The 21317-nt window shown below is 38.8% G+C and overlaps 3 protein-coding genes across 3 annotated transcripts; 1 reads left to right on the top strand and 2 right to left on the bottom strand.

Annotated features, from left to right (window-relative positions):
• Positions 1-528: 528 nt before the first annotated feature.
• Positions 529-9772, bottom strand: LOC145480466 (uncharacterized). Its single transcript, XM_081458719.1, has 8 exons — positions 9678-9772; positions 4568-4854; positions 4052-4147; positions 3773-3851; positions 3154-3297; positions 2938-3033; positions 2587-2648; positions 529-2019 (listed from the first exon to the last, which is right to left on the bottom strand). Exons 1-8 carry the CDS (start codon positions 9770-9772, stop codon positions 1976-1978), a joined length of 903 nt encoding a protein of 300 aa, XP_081314845.1. The 3' UTR covers positions 529-1975.
• Positions 9773-10442: 670 nt separating this feature from the next.
• Positions 10443-12832, top strand: LOC145482884 (uncharacterized). The gene is made up of 3 exons (XM_081461523.1): positions 10443-10572; positions 11416-11454; positions 12066-12832. Exons 1-3 carry the CDS (start codon positions 10449-10451, stop codon positions 12410-12412), a joined length of 510 nt encoding a protein of 169 aa, XP_081317649.1. The 5' UTR covers positions 10443-10448; the 3' UTR covers positions 12413-12832.
• A 237-nt stretch (positions 12833-13069) lies between these two features.
• Positions 13070-21297, bottom strand: LOC145482817 (uncharacterized). The gene is made up of 6 exons (XM_081461461.1): positions 20224-21297; positions 18534-18840; positions 17169-17252; positions 16370-16518; positions 15211-15530; positions 13070-14445 (listed from the first exon to the last, which is right to left on the bottom strand). Exons 1-6 carry the CDS (start codon positions 20322-20324, stop codon positions 14183-14185), a joined length of 1224 nt encoding a protein of 407 aa, XP_081317587.1. The 5' UTR covers positions 20325-21297; the 3' UTR covers positions 13070-14182.
• Positions 21298-21317: the final 20 nt, after the last annotated feature.

The following is a 21317-nucleotide window of genomic DNA, read 5'->3' as shown; positions in this document are numbered from 1 at the left end:
CTTAATATTGTTGTGCGCAAGGTAGGATTGAAATCAACAACAAAAATTTGCTCCCTGGAATGACTATTCACCTTGAAGATTTGCGAGTATAAGTTCTGTTTTACGCTTCCCGTACGGCACGGATTGTTACCTCAAACTTTACGGTAACATACCGTGTTTCTACGTTGTTGGAAAGCGACCCCTACAAATTTGTTGCTCTCGCAACTCAATGATTGCCTCTACCTCATGAACGTGTGCTAAGTTTTTATTAAACATGATTTAAATCATATTTGCTCAAGCCAAATCTAAGCAATTTTTTTTTTCCCGTCTGTGTTACAAGTTAAAGGCCGATTGATTTTCCAGTAAGTGTCATGGCGATCGAGCTCTCACCTTCTCATCTCCCACTCCCAAAATGGATAGCGCAATAACTGCGCATAAGCACTACGGGAACCGGCTTTTGTGAACAGAGAGCCAAAAGTTTTAACAGTAAGTCTAACATCTTTTATCGTAAGATAGTCTACCTTAGAGGGGACAGTGGGTATGGGTATATACACTTATTTTCAAGGTATACTCGCATAATCTCCCCCAAGTTATTCTTAGATCAAGATTGCTCAGAGGGGGCTACTACTCGTAAAAGCTAGATTCTTAAAGTAAGACTTTTTTTCGTCTTGAGACTGGTGGCGATGTATCATCTTCAATACTAAAGACTACTCATCATCTTTAAATGAACGTGCTGTAAGAGTTTTGTGACGATCCCAAGTGTTGTTGGTTTGTTCGCTTTAATGTCACGATACCCTCAATACAAAACACCTCACTCCCGCACCGCAACTTGATAAAAAACGAAAGAAAGAAAAAGCGGTGCGTCAATTTATTCAGCGGCGAAATATTTTCGTTTTATTTTGCGTGAAATTCTTTGACGGGAACGCGGAGCAGAAGAATGTAAGCTGAGCAGGTATCAAGTGAGTAGAATTTGCAACCTAAGTCATGAGGATGAAATGTCAAAAACGTGTCCAGCAGTTTGCCCGTTTGGTAAACGAAAAGACACATTTGCAGCGTCATTAATTTTTAATGCAGTAATATTTTCAACTCTCATACTTTACAGAGCTTGCTTTCTTTACAATTTCACTGTTTGACATCCTTAGTTTAATACAATGTATACACCATAGCGTATTCTCTCTTACAAACATCTCTCTCAAATACCGATGATATTGCCTATCTAATTTGCTATATATATCAGAACAAAAAAAGAGAATTAAACAATCAGAGTGGAATAAATTCCTCTACGGCCTCTTTCTTCATAAAGCCTCTAAAAGCCATTTAGGAGGACAACACGAAGAAAGAAACCTGATTGACAGGCTGAAGAAAGAAGTTCTTCCTTGGTCACTGTTGACCAACCAAGTCTATTTCTGTTTAGCACCTTAGTCACGTGACTGTTTCTAGTCTTACACGTCCTTGGTGACATGCTTCCGAGGAGTTCTAATCAGATTCTCCCCAGCTCTCGGGCACATACGTTCTGCTATTACTATCACGGCGCAAAGCCTGAGGCTAAGCAGTGACTGTCGCTATTGCTGTTTATATTGGAGTCCAGATTTTTTTTCTTCGAGCTGAAAACGTCAGCTGAATCAGCTCTATTACTGGCTTACAGAATATAGGAAAAATGGTAATAAGTGGATGGAAAATGGAAAAGGAAAAGTTAGATAACAATAAATTAAGAGAAAAGTTACCTTCACATACAGATCACTTAGAAGGCAATTATGTTTTAAAACTTTCTTGGAATAAACCTCAGTACTCACGGCTTTGTTAGTTCGATATTCTAACTCAGTAGCAATTTTGATCATACTTAGATTTGAAATATTACATCATATAGTGCTGAATTACAGATGTATAAAAACTCATACCAAAACATTTTTTTTCTCAATGTCGTTGTTTGTGTGAATTAAAACACGATTTTTTCACTAGTGTCCAGGATAAATGGTTGAGCAAATCACTTCTACAATTAGTAAGAGTTCTGTGGCTTCTCTTTTATTTCCCCTGGAAAACCTGTGAACAGAACAAAAGAACAACATTAAGATAGACCTTTGAAGTTCAATGCGTGTTGTGGATGTGTTTAATATATAGCATTTTAATCTTTTGAGTATTCGCAGCTGGTCAAATAAACATTCTTACGTTATCTTGAGTTTTTCTTTTTTTAATTATTATTTCCCTTAAAAAAAGGACAGAAGAAAAACCTTTATCCGCTTTTATGATAATTTAATGCAGTGAAAGTCTGGTACATACTGAAAATCTTCTTTAATTGCTGTGTGAAATGATCTTGAAAAGCCTGTTGAAAGCCTCATTAAATGGGCCTACATGACCCCGGACGCTTTAATTTCTTTTTTAACTACTCTCTCTGTTAAACTCCGTCTGCTCCACACAGGCAAAATCAGGGCACGTGACCTTGTTGAAGGAGGGGTAGAGTAGAGATTCTAAATTTGTTTTGAAGGATTTGTTCAACTCGCTATACAGTCAAACCAAGTTAATCCGACTACCATAAGGCCATCCAAATCTGGGCGTGTCTACGGGTTGCTTGTATGGCAGTGTTCTAATATATGCGTCATTAATCTATACCTGTCAATATGGCCAGTTCTTTGTAGTCACTTGTGACCTTCAGCTTCTCTCTGACTGCCAAACTAAGAAAGAAATTAAAATCCTCAATAGAGTTAGACTACGAGTAGTCCCTCTTTTGCTTAGTCCGTCGTGCGTGACGCGAAAGAAAACCACGCTCCTTGCCTCCAGGGTTTCGCACGGCCACCCGTCATGAACGACGGACTAAGCGAAAGAGGGACTATTCGTAATGTACGATAAAGTCAATATAACTCTGTGCTAAAGACCTGAGAACTTTGTTCTTCAAAATTAAGTTGTACTCCTAAGCGAAAGATCTCTTAGTCTTAATTAAATAAGCATTGTTAGGTCTCTCACCTAAAATAGCAGCTGTTATCACCCTGCTCGTTGAGCACAATCTGAAAAAACCACGATGGCCGGTATAAAACCACGCGAAGAAGCTGATCACCGAAGCTGTGGAACAGAAGCGGAGAATAAAACAGACACTTAAACATAGCGGCTGCGCGCAGCATTTTTTTTTTTAGGATACATGACTGTTCAGGTTATAGGACTAATAGGAACATAAAAACTTACCGAGTGCAAATCTCTCCCAGTATATCATTGCTCCAGGCTGGTGGGTTTGGCAGGTAGGTTGTTTTGTTCTGGGTGTTTTTGTACTCAATCACAAATGGATTTTTATCGTGGCCCAAGATTGAAGCGATAGCTTCTGGAATGCAACTGTGTTCACAAAGAAAAAGAAAAGATCAATAACAGAAAGTTGATCCAAGTATTTTTACAAGTATCAACATAAAATATATAGGAAACAAAGGAGGCCCTCAATTAAATTCGACTAAATTTCTAACTATGGCTTAATCTTCATGGAATATACAAACTGATTATATCAAATTATTATACGGCTTAACCGGTCTGCGATGAAAGGAGAATTCTGATTGTTTTCTTATGGCGGTCCGAATTTTACAACAATAAGCCCACAGTAAAACTCAAGTTTTATTTTACATTCCATTGTACTACTCAAAAATGTTCTATATTTTTGACACAGAATCAAAATAAGATATAAAATAACAATGTTCCTGTAATTTAAAATCGCGTGAGATCGTTATGTACCCGGGTGAACCGACCTTATTCCTACTGCTCACAGTATAGGCTCAGTTTAGCGTTATTATGCTTACGCAGTTTAAGACACTATACTTACTCCAGGCTCAAGTCTTGAACAGTATTGTTAAAAACTGAACTGTTTAAAGTAAAGAGGTGATATCCATATTCATGAAAACCTGAGAACAAAAAGAGAAATAATAAGAAGATACAACGTTTCCGTTAGAATATAAACCAGAGTACAAGAAATTATATGGGGTGTTTATTGGTAATTGTACGTCTGAGAACCAAAAGAGACTCAAGGTCCGTTGAAAAGAAATTCTATCACTTGAAAAGTTATCAAGAATTGGATTTTTTTTGCCTTTAGAATGATTCGTACCTTGATATTCCAGACAAGCTGGTAAGTCGATTTTCTTGCTTTCATCCTGATCATTGCTTTCTTGTTTGTTATTGTTCTTGTTCTTGCCAGTGTTGGCTGCAGGGACAAAAGCGAAAACAGCATTTTACAAGGTAGCTAATGAGTGTATGAGATTTTTTCGAGTTGCAAACGACGATTATCGAACTGTGCTGTATGTTAAAATTTAAATTTTATCCGTTCATTAACGAATGACGTATTTAAATGCGAGAAGTACGCGCGCGGCATAGGCGGTTTCTATAGCAACTAAATTAAATTTACAAACATGGCGCGTTTCTTGTTTTCGTCTGGGTAAAACTAGATAATAAATAAATTAATTAATTACTTCATTAACTGTAACAGAAATAATTAAGCAAAGCTAGGCAAGCTTAATTATTTTCTAATTAAGTTAACGCAACTTTCTTTTCTAGTTATCATCAAATTAATTATCCATCTGTGACATAGGTTTCCTAACAGCGCAAAACTGAAAATGAAACCTACCTAATTCTGGTATACTGTCTTCAAGACAGTCTTTAGGGCCGGCCAGCCACAGCAAAGTACTGGGGGCCACATCGGGGGTGTACCACCCCGATGTGGAGGTGTTGTTGTTAAGCGTGGCTGGCTGTTGGCTGTGTAGTGAGTGAAGGTGGTCGCCTGTTGTCTGTGTTGATACATGCTTAACTTCTTGAGGCGTTGATATCTCATATTTTTGGCTTTTAGAAACCTGGTAAAATTTAAAATAATCTTGAGGGATTGTTACGATACGCGTAATAGCAAAACAAAAAATGCTATCATGGGTCAAAAAAAAAAGTCACCAACTTTTTTCGAGGCGCGAAACACGCGCGATTTGATTCTCTAGGAACATTAATGAAATTATCTTGCATTCCAATGACACTCACCTTTTTTCTTTTAATGATTCGTGGAAAACGAACCCGATTTCGGCTAAATGCGCAACCCATCATGCAAAACTTTCCAAATAAAGGTAACGTTGAAACTCTAATTTCACGGTTATTTACACTTGACCGATTTCGCGCGAAAATCTTGTCTTTAAGCGTTCCGTCGTTTGTGATGTAATAGCGCGTGCGCTAGTGGTTCGCAAAAGGAGCTGATTGGCTAGAAGGACTGTCAAGGCTAATCGTTAATTGGAAGTAATCAGTATAAAACTCAGATTGTGGACTACAAAAGGAGCTGATTGGCTAGAAGGACTGTCAAGGCTAATCGTTAATTGGAAGTAATCAGTATAAAACTCAGATTGTGGACTACAAACTATTACAACGGGAGCGCTATTATTGAAGGTAACTGGAGCGCAGAGTTTCACTCTGGTTAGCCTGCGCATATTTAACGTCCAGGTGAGCTTGTTTGCAGGCTGCATTTTGCACCGAGTCTGCATTTTACCTTCAGTCTCCTCCTGATTCCCATTCCTTACGACACTGACGACAGTGATAACAATGGGTTGACAGGCCTACACAACTCCTATCCACGTGTCATAGCCGCTTTGAGAGTTTTGCTCGAACTAGTATATCTTTGAGGATCTGCCCCTTTTGTATTGTACGATAGGGGGATCTTTGAATATTTCGCTAAGCAATAATCCTGTTTTTAGGAGGACATTTCACCAGAGTAGAGCCGTTAGAGGTCATAGGTCTGCGTAGTTTCCGCTGCTATCCGCGTGTAATTTGTTGAGTTTGACACCTCTGTTTTTGGCCACGTGCTATTTTTTTAGCTCATTTGATTGCAAGATATGTTTTAAGCTCTCTAAATATTAGCTCTGGAGGGACAAAGTTTGAAATATTCCGTGAGCATGTTGCCTACTTGCATTTTGTATTATTTCGCCGGGTCCGGCTGTTTGATTTACTGTTGCAAGTTATGCTGCTTGTTATCACGGGTGTCATATTTATCTTTGTCCGGCTTCCCCAGAGATAGCTGTAGCTTTCCTTGTTGAAAGCTATGAGTCTATCTTAGAGAGACGTTCTTATGCTTCTTGCATCATTTTTCATCGAGCTTTTTGTCCTTCCAGTTTGTTCGTTCTGGAACTGCAAAAGTAGGTGTTCACGCGCAAGTCTGTGGACCGTTTAGCGTGTTGCTTATGATATTGTGTGGTTTTGTTCAGGCAAAAGCTCTGAATTTAGGAGTTCTTCCTATGATTGTTCATCCAGCTCCACGTTGTGGTTGTCATTGCTTTTATTTGCGATGTTGTCAGGTTTTCTGGAGACTGTTAATAGTCCCTCTTTTGTTAGGAGGCTCGTAGCCTTGTAGATCAGGCAAGACCGCGGTTTCGATCCTTCTGGATCTCATCAGTTGCCGATAGAATGGAGTGGTAGAGACCAATACTCGGTAACACTCCGCACCTGGCATATTTTTTTGGTATTATATACTCGTTCGGCGGATCGAGAATTCTTGATTGTGATTGGTAGTTTTGCCACTAGCGAATGGTGGGCATAAAGTATTCGATCCTATTGTACACAGCTTGACACTGTGTTTTCTATGATGGCTATAACGCTTATTTTCTCCAGCATGTGTGATTTGAATTGAAGGATAAAGCGTAAGACAGTTATGCGTTGCATTTATACGGCATATCTCCAAGTTTTTGAGTCCAAGGTGTACATTAGCTACACTAAAAACAAAGGATAAACATACGAAATGCGTGCAAAATACTCTACGCAGCCCTCCAAAACTTGGAGATATGCCGTATAAATGCAACGCATAACTGTCTTACGCTTTATCCTTCAATTCAAATCACACATGCTGGAGAAAATAAGCGTTATAGCCATCATAGAAAACACAGTGTCAAGCTGTGTACAATAGGATCGAATACTTTATGCCCACCATTCGCTAGTGGCAAAACTACCAATCACAATCAAGAATTCTCGATCCGCCGAACGAGTATATAATACCAAAAAAATATGCCAGGTGCGGAGTGTTACCGAGTATTGGTCTCTACCACTCCATTCTATCGGCAACTGATGAGATCCAGAAGGATCGAAACCGCGGTCTTGCCTGATCTACAAGGCTACGAGCCTCCTAACAAAAGAGGGACTATTAACAGTCTCCAGAAAACCTGACAACATCGCAAATAAAAGCAATGACAACCACAACGTGGAGCTGGATGAACAATCATAGGAAGAACTCCTAAATTCAGAGCTTTTGCCTGAACAAAACCACACAATATCATAAGCAACACGCTAAACGGTCCACAGACTTGCGCGTGAACACCTACTTTTGCAGTTCCAGAACGAACAAACTGGAAGGACAAAAAGCTCGATGAAAAATGATGCAAGAAGCATAAGAACGTCTCTCTAAGACAGACTCATAGCTTTCAACAAGGAAAGCTACAGCTATCTCTGGCGAAGCCGGACAAAGATAAATATGACACCCGTGATAACAAGCAGCATAACTTGCAACAGTAAATCAAACAGCCGGGCCCGGCGAAATAATACAAAATGCAAGTAAGCAACATGCTCACGGAATATTTCAAACTTTGTCCCTCCAGAGCTAATATTTAGAGAGCTTAAAACATATCTTGCAATCAAATGAGCTAAAAAAAATAGCACGTGGCCAAAAACAGAGGTGTCAAACTCAACAAATTACACGCGGATAGCAGCGGAAACCACGCAGACCTATGACCTCTAACGGCTCTACTCTGGTGAAATGTCCTCCTAAAAACAGGATTATTGCTTAGCGAAATATTCAAAGATCCCCCTATCGTACAATACAAAAGGGGCAGATCCTCAAAGATATACTAGTTCGAGCAAAACTCTCAAAGCGGCTATGACACGTGGATAGGAGTTGTGTAGGCCTGTCAACCCATTGTTATCACCGAGTCTGCATTTTACCTTCAGTCTCCTCCTGATTCCCATTCCGTACGACACTGACGACAGGAAATAACGTTATACGCATTCGTCATCATGTGAGAGGACCTCTCGGAAAACAGACAGTGAATTCTGTGGGTTGAGATAGGTAGATTCCGATCCTTGGTGTTTGTTTCTTTTGTTGGAAAAACATCGAGCAGTCTCAGTTTAAAAGTTTCCTGGTGTGCGAAGAGAACTCACGAAGGAAAAGGAACAGGGACGATATAGACGATATAGACAATCTTGTGACGTAGATTTCAGGGGCGGATCCAGAAAATTCAGGAAGAGGGGGCCGAGTCCCTCACCCTTTCATCTGTTCCTTCACAACGTTAGCATGCTTGTTGCCTCAATAACATCCAGTGTGGAACCCTGCAACGAACGGCTGAGTCCTACGGTGAAACGTTCTAGAAGGGAAACGTTACTAATCATAAAAACACCGAATGATAATCAACCTTGCTGTTTAAACTCGCAGTCACCTGGCACAAGTAGAAACAACTGATCCATTTTTGAAACATCATCAGTGTTATTGCTGTAATGATTCTAATCGTTTCTGTCAGAATTTTCTATCGAGAAATTAACTCAATTTACGCAAAACCTTTTGCTACAAATCATTACATTGAGTGCTTTAATATAAGCTAAAGTTTAATATTTTTACTTCATTTGCCTTTTTGCTGGGGCGAATGATCACTAAACAAAGTCTCCAAGGCAGAGCTCGAACGTTGCCCGCCAGCAAACAGATACAGATCTTAAACAATAAAAACGATTACGTTTAAGTTAGGTCAAATAAGTAACGTACTCACCTGGCTCACGATGAAATGTAAACAGTGTCTTTGCTTTCCTCGAAAACTTCAGAAAAATATTTCACTCTTCAGCAGTGCAGCAAGGGACACCGCGTGACAATATTCGTGTCCAGTGTTCCTCGTCATTTGAAACCGAAAGAAACGCCTGTTATATTTGGCGTTAACAATTAGCGCGAATTTTAGTTGTTGGGTTACGTTTGTTTGAATATTTGATAATATATTATAATAGTTAACACAAAATATATTTTAAATCAGGAAAGCTCCGAAATTGAATAAAACTGAAACCTGATTGTATAATAATTGTAACAACACTCAAAGGACGGTTAGAAGGGTTGGGGTCGTACGAAAACGTTTTGAAAATACGAGAAAAAAACGGGGGGGGGGGGGCGCGGCCCCCTCGGCCCCTCCCCTAAATCCGCCTATGGATTTACACAGCTCAATCGGCTTTACGCTCATTTCATCCTCGTGTTAGCTGAGGTTCGGAAAAAGTAAAACCGAAGGTCTTCCGAAGACCCACATCATGAAACCCATTCAACGTGCATGGTAACATTTGCAACTGAACCAGGTACAAAACGAGGAAATAACTTGAGATGAATTCCTTTGACTATATGTAGGATTAACTCTCGGAAGTTCGGGCTAATTGTTTCTACGCATCCTTACTGCGCACGCAAATTCACACGCCACGTCATGCATGAGAGCGCTAGTCTCCTCCGCGGCCGTTTTTGGGGATGTCACGCAAAAAACAGCTGCGGAGGAGACTATGAGAGCGCGGGCTAAGAAATAAAATGAACAATGATAATGGCCATTGCTATAGCTTTGCTGGCTTTGCCTGGATTTAACGATCTTGGACGTTCGGTGACTCCTATCTTTCTTTTGATGGATCATTTTCTTGACCAATTTTCTACGTTTAGCGAAAAAATGAAGAAAATCTATCGACTAGAAGTTTGTATTTTTTGCAAAATGCACCATCGAGTTCCGTTCTTTTTTAGCTCTTCGTTTATCTGTGCGACGGTTCCAAATGTCTCTTGAAGGGTTAAGTTTTGTGAAAACGTTGGTAGCATTTGGAATCATTTACGCAACAGACCCACTTCTACAAAATATGACTAAGATCGTTTGCCTCCGTTGACTCACCTTCGATATTTTTAATTATAAACCTCTGTAGACCATGCTAAATTACATGCACCAATTTTTCAAAATCTGGATAGCTTTCCACACGCTTTATCTCTGAAACGAAGTCAGTGACCCCCGATTGTTTTGCATTTCTGACTCAAGTAACTCATTATCTGACTGCAGTAAAAATTTAAAAACAATCTATAGACTGGAAAATTCTCGCGCAAATGTTCCTAATCTTTTCAGTCTTTCCAGATATGCCTGATGTCTTGCAACCCGAAAACGTTGCGAACTTAGCTTTCTCCTCCTAGCAACTTAGTTATTTCCTTGCGAATAAGCTATGTGTCTTACCAGAAGTGGAAAATAACAAGAAAGAAGAAAGGGCGACATCTCAGCTTGAGGATTGGAGACTATGATGGTCGATGGACAAATAAAAGAGATGTTGATCGTCTGTCTGTCCGATCGCAGGCCGGTCGGCTGGTCTGTCGGTGGATCAGATGTTATACTTTGCGATGAAAATTGGAAAAACTTGCTTCTTTGCAAACTCCTAGGGATCTGGGTCTAATCGTATCTTCGGAAGACATTCGGTATTCTCCGACATTTTCCGAACCCATTGCGAAAGCGTATATGATGGTGTTTTCTAAACCAAAATATTCTTGTAAAATTTGGTTATTGTTTTCATTCACTTTCTTTGTAAGGACTTCAAGTAAAACCAGCAGCACGACATCAATAAGAGCCGCATTAACATCAGGTAAATATAATGTTAGTATGTTAGGATGCTTTCGTGACAAAGTTTGCCTCGTGTGCCACGCTTTGGTCGATCACGATCTCGCTACCATTTCTCTGTTCGTAGCTTCATTATGCATAGTTTCTTCGAGGCTTCCTTTACTTGTGAACAGCAATCATCCGTAGAATGAGACTTGCAAAATTATTTTCATATTATTGTTAGCCATTGTTCTGCCTGGGATTGTGGAATGAATAAGGTCAAGGCATTGAAGAAAATACCAGAAAACATACATGTAAAAAGGATGTACGTTCCGTTGTTTGAATTTTAGCTTAGACCCAATATAACATAAGCTTAGAGCTTTTTCAAGCTCATGTTGACTTAAAGATCGACGTTTGTGGGACACAGGAGACAGGGGCCGGGTTGGAAAAGGCAGAGCAAAAGACAGTTTCAGAATTATTGATTGTACATGTAGGCCCACACTATCATTTTATGTCCTAACTTGTGTACCTTGGGTGGGTTTTTTTTAATCTTTTTGTTTGTGTGAAATGTGACTACGTTGTAAAGTCTCACTTTCTAAACTTCTACACTGGCTCCGTCTCATTAACAAACATAAAGCCTTGCAAATTGCAGTTAGTCGATCATTATCAAGTCTGCTCACAAATGGAAGGTATTTTAATTCTTAACAGGTTTCACAGGTGTCTGTTAAAAGGTCGCATTATTACATTAAACCCAACTGGTAAAACCTGAATGTTTATCATCACCTCTCCTTAGATTAACCATTCTGTTTTTCCACAATAATTTTATTGTTCCCAAATCTTTAGTCCAGAAAAAAAAATACAGTTTTCTTCTTCCTTCACTTTAATATAGGAACAACTCCAAGTGACACCACCATGGCAACTGTGCAAGGTATATAACGACTGTGATAAAAGGCTGTGATGACTTCAAGTCACCACATAATTTATGTTCAACATCTCCGTCATTCCACATACAATATATATCCAAAATGAATGCAATTGCCAAATGCATAACAATAAAATATAATTACAAATATTATTTACTATGTTTGACTAAGAAATGCATGGTCAGCATTAAGTTTTTTTCCAGAAAATATCGATACCTCCATCTCCATTTGGTTTGACCCCCTCCCCCTAGTCCCCCACCTCTCTGGAAATTTTAGCTTAGCTTCATGCTTCCTGGTTTCTTTTGCAGCTTTATTTTGGGGTCATTACACAATGCTTCCTTCCCCAGCAGCACATGACAACCTGAAAAGACGGCTGCAGACTACATGCTTTCCTTTCATAATCATGTAGGCGCTGTCTCCTGATCTATAGTCAGGTTTGATTGAGGACTGTTACAAATTGGCAAAAAATGAGATTTTTGTGAAGAAAAGAATCGCAAAGCTAATTATCGTAATAGATGACAACAAATGTTGTTCTGCAATGAATTTTCTTGACTGGACTTCTTGTTGGTTTAATAACAAGCATCAGCAAATCTTTCCACATTTTGTTGCTTTACAGGAGACTTGAAAGTAACTTTGGGGATATTTTCTGGCCGTCCTGATCCAGAATGGCAGGTTCTTACAAGTGACCCAAACTATAAGGATATTGAACGTCTTCTTGAAGATGCGCGAGCTAGTGGCTTCATCTACCGTCACGTAAACATGCCATCACGACTTGGCTATAAGGGATTCTTAGTACTCGACACTGCAAAGGAAAAAGCACAACCAGAATTGGTTGTTGGCCCACAGACAGTCGAACTGCAACAGTTGTTACTAAAGACCATCCCAGATGGGCTGTTACCCAAAGAGTTTTGCAAGAAAATTTCTGAAGAGATTGATACAGGAAATGTCAAGGCTAATGTATGAGATCGCACATAAACTTAACACATAGTGATAGCAATCATATAGACATATTGAAATAACATTATTCAGCAAAATGACATTCTGTATTATTTTGACGTAAATTATAAGGCCATTTGTCACTTCAATTTGCAATGGGTTAGCTACTTGGTAGTGAAATAATTATAATAGGCCCTTCGGTAACTGTGTCATGTGACTATGTCAGGTGACCAGTCAATCTTTAAATGAAATGGTCATGGTATGAAATAGATACCAGAAATAGAAAGAGAGTGATGCAATTAGTGCAATTTTGAGTCCACTGAGATGGTACATGTATGTATCTGAGGGTTTAAAAAATTACCAAGACTTGTAAGGAAAAATGCCCTTGGATGGCAAAAAGCCAGCATGCAGATTGTTTGTTTGAAACTATAAAACTGTCCTAAAATCTTGCTTAAAAATTCTAATGGCCTCAAAATGGTTAATCTTACTAATTTCATTAGGCTCTTCCCATTTCTCTTTCCAATTTCTTTGAAAGTTTCAATGAACTCATGCAAACTAAGATATAGATTCCTTAATCAAACACTTAAGAGCTAACACAACTTTTATTCAAAATACTTTAGATGAAAATAATTATATGTCTTATTAATGTTAAAACTAGAATATTTATGAAACAACAAATAATAATTTAATGTGTAAAATTGATAAATTTATTTTAACTCAGAACTACTATCTAATTGAATCTATGATTGTCAGTAAAGAGAATTACTAGTCTTTATGTACATTTTAAGCTTGGAATTGAACTGGAGGTGACAGGAATATTGTGAGTGAAGAACAACTACCTTTACATTAACATAATGTAGTTTTCAAAAAGTTTGCAAAGCATGGAATATTTTAGTTAAATTTAATGCAAATTGATAGTTTTGATAATTTAATAAAATAAATTTGAAATATGATGTACCAACAAAGAGTCATTGTAAATTTCTTCTGGGACACAGGCCACAGACTACAATATAATATTGCTCCATGTTATAAACTATGAAGGTTATTAGCATAAAAAAATTAAAAAAAAAAAAAAAAAAAAAAAAAAAAAACTGCTCTTACATAAAATTCCAAATTAAAATAAGAAAACTCAATCTATTAATAAAAATATTAGACAATTGGTAAGAAAGCAACAGCTACAGCTGTAAGTACACTGTACCATTTTTAACTGACGGGCAAAAATGATTGTCAGAACAACAAAAACAACAAAAACAAAATTGTACATGGATTCATGTGCATTGTGTTTTCTTTGATATGTTACTGCTGACTTCAATAAAAGAAACAAGAAACTTATAACATTAATATAGCCTGAACTGCTTTGGCCTATTTTTGTACTTCAACTGGGAATAATGTTATTGCAAACATTAAATTTAATCCCATTCAGTGATTGAGCACTCACCAAGTGTTGATGTCTGTAATGGAAGCTACATGTTAGGTGGTCAGTTAAAAATTATTGCTTTAAATTGTCACTAAATCTATTGATAGTAAAATTCAGTAAAAGAAGAAACAAACAAATAGACAGACAGACAACAACAACAACAATGACAAAATAACCAAAACATATGAAGACTTTGGACGAGACTTTCTTACAGAGCTAAACAGTTATGTGAAGCAGGCAAAGTTAGTGTTGATCATTTCATAAGCCTTATTCTGTTGCACATGCTGTTGTCGTACGCACATCAAATTGCACAATTTGGGAAAGCTTCTCCATTGACAAACCTATCTACACATATTTTACGAAAGATGGATTTGTGATTTTCAGACACACCCACAGTGAAACTTCGCTGATTTTGGCTGTACAGACTTAAGAGTCAGCCCGGTACACTTGACGTGGTACCAATCATCACAGTCATCACACTGTACCCAATCAACAAGCTTGTCTTGGTCGTGAGGGTGAAGACAGTCCACAGAAGCACAAGTATTGTACATGAAATTATCTTGGTCAGCAGAATCATTGCTTCTGGAAGATTTCCGTGCAGCTTTCTTGTGGGTTAAGGTTTGTTTTCTTCGTCTTTTGCTGGCTGTTGAGGCAAAAGGATGACACCACAACATTACATTTTGGATCGCATTTGCATCCAACACAATATGAAGTACATGCACCAGTATAAAGCTTAGCGATCTTCCTTGGCAGTCAAGTGCATACATATAGTATCAAGTGTGGTAAATTGTCTTTTTTATAATTTACAACTTGTGTTGTATTTTGACAGGCCATAAGCAAGTCAAAATACAAACAGTCAAGTAAATACATTTATTACTAACAATAAACTAAATAAAAGAGGACATATATCAAAACTGATTATTACAAACTAATCTGATTTGTACATGTATTTCTCTTTGTTCAAGACTTACCGTGTATTGCCATAATTCTAAAGTAAAGGAAATACAACTCATTTAGGCCTAAAATTTGTTTGTAAGCTATGTGCATTTTATATGCACATCAACTTTAGTTACACAGGTTTAGCTTATATTAATTAATTACAGAGTGTACAATACAGTAGACAAAATCTAATATCTTTATTTACATGTATTACTGTATATGGCTTGTGTTTGTGTTTGCATTATTTTCCTGCAATGCCCACGGACCGATTACGGGCCTGTAAAACCAAAGCAAAAATCATATACATGTAATAAACAACTTTTTAACCTCAAATGTTTGGTCTTCATAGGAAAATCTCAAACTTTGGCCTTGCCGTATAGACCTCGCTATCGCTCTGTCAATAGGACAGGGTCTTGGTTTGGGATTTCCAGTAAAGACCTCACTCTCGGTTAGTTAGTAGTCAGTGTACCTTTCCTAGTGCCCTTGTGCTCCTCTTTAATTGTGGATGTTTTTGTATCTTCTTCATCATGATGTGTATAAGTTTGGTAAGATGTCTTGTCAGGTAGTGGTGCAGAATGATACGCACCAGCAGAGGATGTACCAGGTTCATCGTATGACTCGGGAGAGTCAGGGAGCTGAACAGAGAACATGTCTTCATCACTATCCTCCATTGCTCCACCTGCTGCAGCTGCATATGCCTTAAGATCATCATCACTGTTTTCAGAATCAGAGCTCTCACTGACAAAATGTTGCCGCCATGTTTGCTTTCCATGTATAGAATCAGGCAATCTGGGATAAAATGTGCTTGAATCAATACGTGTACGGTAATTTCTATTTCATTTTGTAATCAGTCTTTGCAATGTTCACTGATCATTAGAAGAAGAATTCTATCAGACTCTACTAAGTAATTACAAATTATGCTATCTGATTGGCCGAGCTATAACTCACCATCAGCCATTGTATTGTCAGGGACAATATCCTTCATCCCATGAAGGGTTGTTTAGTATGATCCCCTCTCCATCCTGCTGGAAATTCCACTTTTGATTCACAATTTCGTTTAAACAATTTGTCTTAACCTTTGGAGACCTTCCTCCCTCTTAGAAGTTCTAATAACCCTCTTTGCAGTGGGTATGGACATTTTCTAGAGCCACATTAATAATTGTGCAGCAGCTGGAGGTTGGCTGAAGAATGACAAACTTTTCCCTATTTTCTTTGTAGTTCAGAAGGAATTATCCAACTACATGTAAGACTTTCATCAGAATTTTTGAACGATTGATGAATGCTTGTAGGTGTTCAATGACCGATAAATGCTTGTGTTCAACACATTTTTGTAACCATTACCCAATTATTACAGAATTATTTTGCAGTTTTGTCACTTTCAGGGGACCCATTTAAGCAAGCGAGTTCAAATGTTATGAATATCAGCCATTTCCACTGGTTGCTTACCATACTGTGATGAGGAAATGACTGCTGGAAACAGCTAAAATAGAGGCTAACTATATGTAAAAGCTTAAAAAATGTTACTTGCCTCCCCCCCCCCCCCCCCAAAAAAAAAAACATACTTGCTATACAGCCTGGGCTGTGACCAGCACATTGATTTAATACAGGCTCTTACTGTATATATGTACCTGTATTTCACTGTGGATGGTGATGCCGCTGAATGACTGGGTGTTCGTGGAGATAAAAAGGCCGAGAGATCTGGCACAAGAGCTGTTTGAACCAATGGGGTCTTTGGAGCAGTCGTTAGAGCGGGATTTGGTACTTGTGGGCTTGGTGTCTGGTGAAATCCAACAAAATAACTTCTAATATACCAGGGTTGCCACCCACCTGAACAAAAAAAAAAAATCCCTGCCTTTTCCCTGACTTTTCACTGACTGTAAAGTAATTTTCACTGACCCTACAGGATGACTATTTTGGCCATGAATCAACAAAAATAAGGGTGGCTCAGATAATTTTTAAAACAAAATTACCTTGTCTATACAAAAACAACTAATATAATAAGTTGCGGCAACCTTAGATAAAATTCCCTGACTTTTCACTGACTTTGAACAGGGATTTAGAAACTCCCTGGCTTTTCCCTGACCTTAAATAAAATCAAAATTTCCCTGACTTTTCCCTGACCGCAGCAACCCTGTATACAATGTACATGCACAAGCGCTATGTTAGAAATAAAAGGAAAAAGGAGAATGACTGAATCAAGGCTGCGGTCTAAGGAAAACTATGAGGAGCCCAAAGGTTCCTAACCATGACACGCTCGGTGCCCAGCACTTAAGCTTATTATGAAAAAAGTAAGTTTTACCAGTTGCCCAATGGCAAGAGTTAGTTGCCTGTTAGCACAGCCCTGAGAATCAATGGGAATCAAACAACATCAACACCAGGGAGAGGAAATCATGTAGACATATTGTGACCACCTCTACATGCATATACCTTTCTTTGAAATTCTGGAGAGGAAGTGATGTCTCCTGAAGTTCTCTGTTTCTTGTTTGGAGGTGTAGAAGGGTACATCTCAAACTAAATTTATTGAAAAGAAAAAATATATATACTGAGAATAAAAGAATAATTTTAGAAAATTATGTTGAGAGTCTTTATTTGTGCTTCATGAATCTGAGTGAGATTTCCAATACAACAAACAGAGCTCTGTTATTGCAGTTCACGTGGAAGCAAGGTGGCCTCATGGTTAGCATGCTGGATTCTGGGTTGAGTAGTTCAGGTTCATGCGGTCGCCATTGCTGTGGTCATTGCACTGTGTTCCTTTAAGCCCAGTTCACACTGGCGACATAATGACATAATCGCCTTATATGTCAGCAATGTGAACATCAACATAATGACATAATGCTAGGTGAGAAATGGAGCAGGAGACAATTTTTGGTCTTTAAATTCCTTCATACATTTGTCATAAAACATTGGATAGTATCCAACCGCTTCGGCAAGTGCTTCTTCATCTATCCAAGCTGTCAATATTTATTGCTCGCCAACAGTCAATTCTTGCTCACTGCTGCCATTTTGAAAATAATGCTGGTGGCGGACAGGGTTCGACAATTCTTGAACCACTCTGATTGGTTCTTTGTTATGTTGTTATGTCGATGATGTTCACACTTGTTTTAACAGAACCATAATGTCATAACAACATAAAGAAAAGATCAGCTTTCGCCTTACATGTATGTTGTTATGTTCATGTTGTTATGTTGCTGTTATATTGTTATGTCAGGATGCTCACACAGTCAACATAATGGTATAACATCCTTCTTATGTCATTATGTTGCTAGTGTGAACTATGCCTTAGAGAGCACTTAACTTTCACAGTGCCTCTCTCCTACCAGGAGTGTAAGTGGGTATCGGCAAATTTAACGCCAGGGGATAACCCTGTGATGGACTTGCATCCAATCCAGGACGGAGTAGAAATACTGTTAGTAGCTTGGTGCTACAGAAACCGAGAATATCAGCCCAGACTGTAAGAGTCACTTGGCCTTACAAAGACTACACCTTTATTACAGTTCTAAACATTTTGCCAAGGAATAAGGCACTTGGGCCATTAGCCATTGTGACTGTTGTATTAACCCTTTTGGCCATTATTGTGAACATATTATCACAGGCTCAACTGCAATAACAGCTATAAAGTTCAAAGCTCAAGGTCTATTTACATGTTCACAAGTCTCATCTCAAAAGAGCATAGGTAAGTACAGATGTGTACACTGTACTTATGTCACAAGACAGATGACTTTTTTGCAAACAAGGATGAGAAATATGGTTTGTAAACAACAACTAGACTGGCTAGTTAAATGTGTAACTTACTTTAAAACGAAACTCGGAATCTGGTTGCTGAGCAAGTACACCAGGGGCTAACACAGCCCCTTTAAGATGTCCAAATGTAACAGTATCTCCTGGCTGAAGATCACAGGAATCAGCAATCTTAATGTCATTTACGTAAGTGCCGTTGAGGCTTGTGTCTGAGATTTTGAAAGTATAGTTTCCTTTGCTATCTTTCTCTGTGACGATTCGTGCATGAAGTCTAGATATCATAACTTTATTCTTGTTAGAATCCAGGAATATGTCTGAAGATGACGGATTTCTACCAACTATGGTTACATCTTTGTTGATTCTGAAAATAAAGATCAACAAAATTATGGCACACATGGCATGGGGAAAAATTTCTTATGACTTCTCTTGACATTTGCACATGCAATGAAAGACATCCAGCTACTCAGGCTAAAGCAATCAGTAAGAAGGCATACAAATGTATGTGCCTCAAGGTCATTGCATCCATCATGGCCTTGTACCAAATATTTCCCTGTCCATCCTCCTTCTCAGACAATAAGCTAATACTCTCCTAACGTTATTACATTACCAATTAATAGCAGAGGACTGCCACCACAAAATATCAAGTGTTCAAGTCTAAAAGTATGCATAAGAATGATCTGCTGCATGAAGCCTTATGTAAATGTGGATAAAAAGTCAGTATGAAAAAAGTCATAGTACTGTACAGCACTTTTACAATGAATACTATTACTGTAGCATATTTCGAACAACTTGAAACATGGGCAGAATATTACTTGTCAAGTAATATCCTGCCCATGTTTCACATTTCCCTGCCTTCTTAGCATATTTGCTCAGGACAGAGAGAGAGATTTTGAAGTTCATCATGGCCTCTTAATTATGAACCTCTTTACAGAAAATGCAATATGGTCTCAGGTACCAAAGACAATCCTCCCCCTGAGGCAACTTTGTCGATCGTTAAATTATGAAAACGGTTTCCCCACAGGTCGAGTCCAAGTTGACCCTGCAGAGTTATTCATAACCCTAATTGAATAATCAAATCTGCAAATATCCCTCTTTCTTTGAGTTTCCCTTGGTCATTCGATCATAGTGGGTTTTGCCCAAATTTCTGCTTTCAACCCCTTAAGCTGGACATAATTTTCCTGGCACTCGCCACATCAAGAGTTGTCCTGGTTAGGCAATGCAAGCCAAAGTGTTTATATGAAGAAAAGTTCACCCGAGTTGTCTCGTCCCCTGAGACGGTTTGCGACCGTCATGTAAACGGTTGGTTAAATTTTGTAAAGAATTAAGTGAAACGTTACTCAGCCAGAGAAACTCGGGTAAGGGTACCCGAGACCAACTGGTCCTTAGACTTTTAAAATGTTGACCAGCCACATTTTTCCAAACCAACGTCTATACGAAACTTGTAAAACAACATGTAGGAAGAGTGATCCTCAGAAATTACAAGCAATATCATCGTATGCCCATGTTTCAAAGTAATCAACAAGCATTTTATAAAATTAGGTTAGACCCGGGGATACAGGTTAGCATTTAGCGTACATGTCGCTAAAACGCAACAAACTTTACCTATTGGCTGAAACGACAGAGCAGGAGTTTCTTTTAAGTTAAGTGAGTGAATACTTCAAAATCTGATTTTATGAATTTGTTGATCTGACTGAGCTAAGCAGATTAACATGCCACAAGCTTCTCGACAGAAATATCACCTTACTTGAATGTGTCTGAGATGCCAGGGAAGGTAGCCGGTGTTCCAGTGCGTCGCAAACGAAAGGAAGAACGATCTCCTGCCTCGGAATTGTCCACTAGAGGCATCTTTGATGTTGAAGCACTTGCTCAAAACATAAGCTTTTCAGATTTCATTCAATTTCATCCTTCACAGCTGTTCGACAAATCAAAGAAAACAACCATGGTCTCAAAGCAAGCCTCTTCTTCGTGTGAATTTACGCGCCAAATGATCACGTGATCAGCACAAGAGGACCCTGGGATAGCATGACGATGACGTCATTTGAGGGATATCAACCCTTTTCCGGTCATCGATGAAACATCAGCAGTTCGTCATAGGACAGTTCTAATCGGCGTCAAGTCATTGTAAAAGGTCATGATTCCTTAATTACCGCCTAAATCGCCAAGTCCATGCATTCACGCTAACTTCTATTTTGAGTTTATTTTCAAATTGGCGTGACTTTTGCGTGACCTGTTCGAGGATCTCGGACACCTCGCGCGGTCAGTGGGGACAACTCGAAGCCTCGAAAAGACGGGCGGGCGAGAGTAAAAGGACAGACCACAGATTGCGTGTGACGCTCTGATAAAACTCAACATATATATAACACCACTTGCCCGCGGAAATGAAAGGTCTCGAAAATCTTTCGCAAATGCTGAAACCTACAGGGCGGAAGAAGGTTAGTTTACTGACCCTTTCATCCTAGATCCTGTACACTGATTACTATGTATGAAAAAGTTGCAACAGTAATCAGATTTCCACGCCCCTTTCCACACCACACGGGCTCCTGACCACACCTATTAATTTGTCACATCCAGATTGACGTTGCTTTCGAAAAAGTCAGTCACTAAGCTTACTAAAGGCACGAAAGAGGACCTAGGACATGGGACTTAAATATTTCAGTCTGGCGTTTTGAAGCCCCAGTGTCCCTTATTTTTATTTCTTTTTTTGTATGCCAAAAGGCGTATTTCAGTAGCTTCATAAATGTAAAAAGAAAGAAAGAAAGAAAGAGATGATAAGCCAGAGAACCCCTCCCTCCCCTCCCCTCCCCTCCTCTCCGCCGGGGGAAAATTACAAACGCGAGC

This window comes from Orbicella franksi, chromosome 3 (genome assembly GCF_964199315.1).
Source record: "Orbicella franksi chromosome 3, jaOrbFran1.1, whole genome shotgun sequence".
Taxonomy (NCBI): domain Eukaryota; kingdom Metazoa; phylum Cnidaria; class Anthozoa; order Scleractinia; family Merulinidae; genus Orbicella; species Orbicella franksi.
The sequence above is the reverse complement of the archived record's forward strand: the minus strand, read 5'-3'. Positions and strand labels throughout refer to the sequence as shown.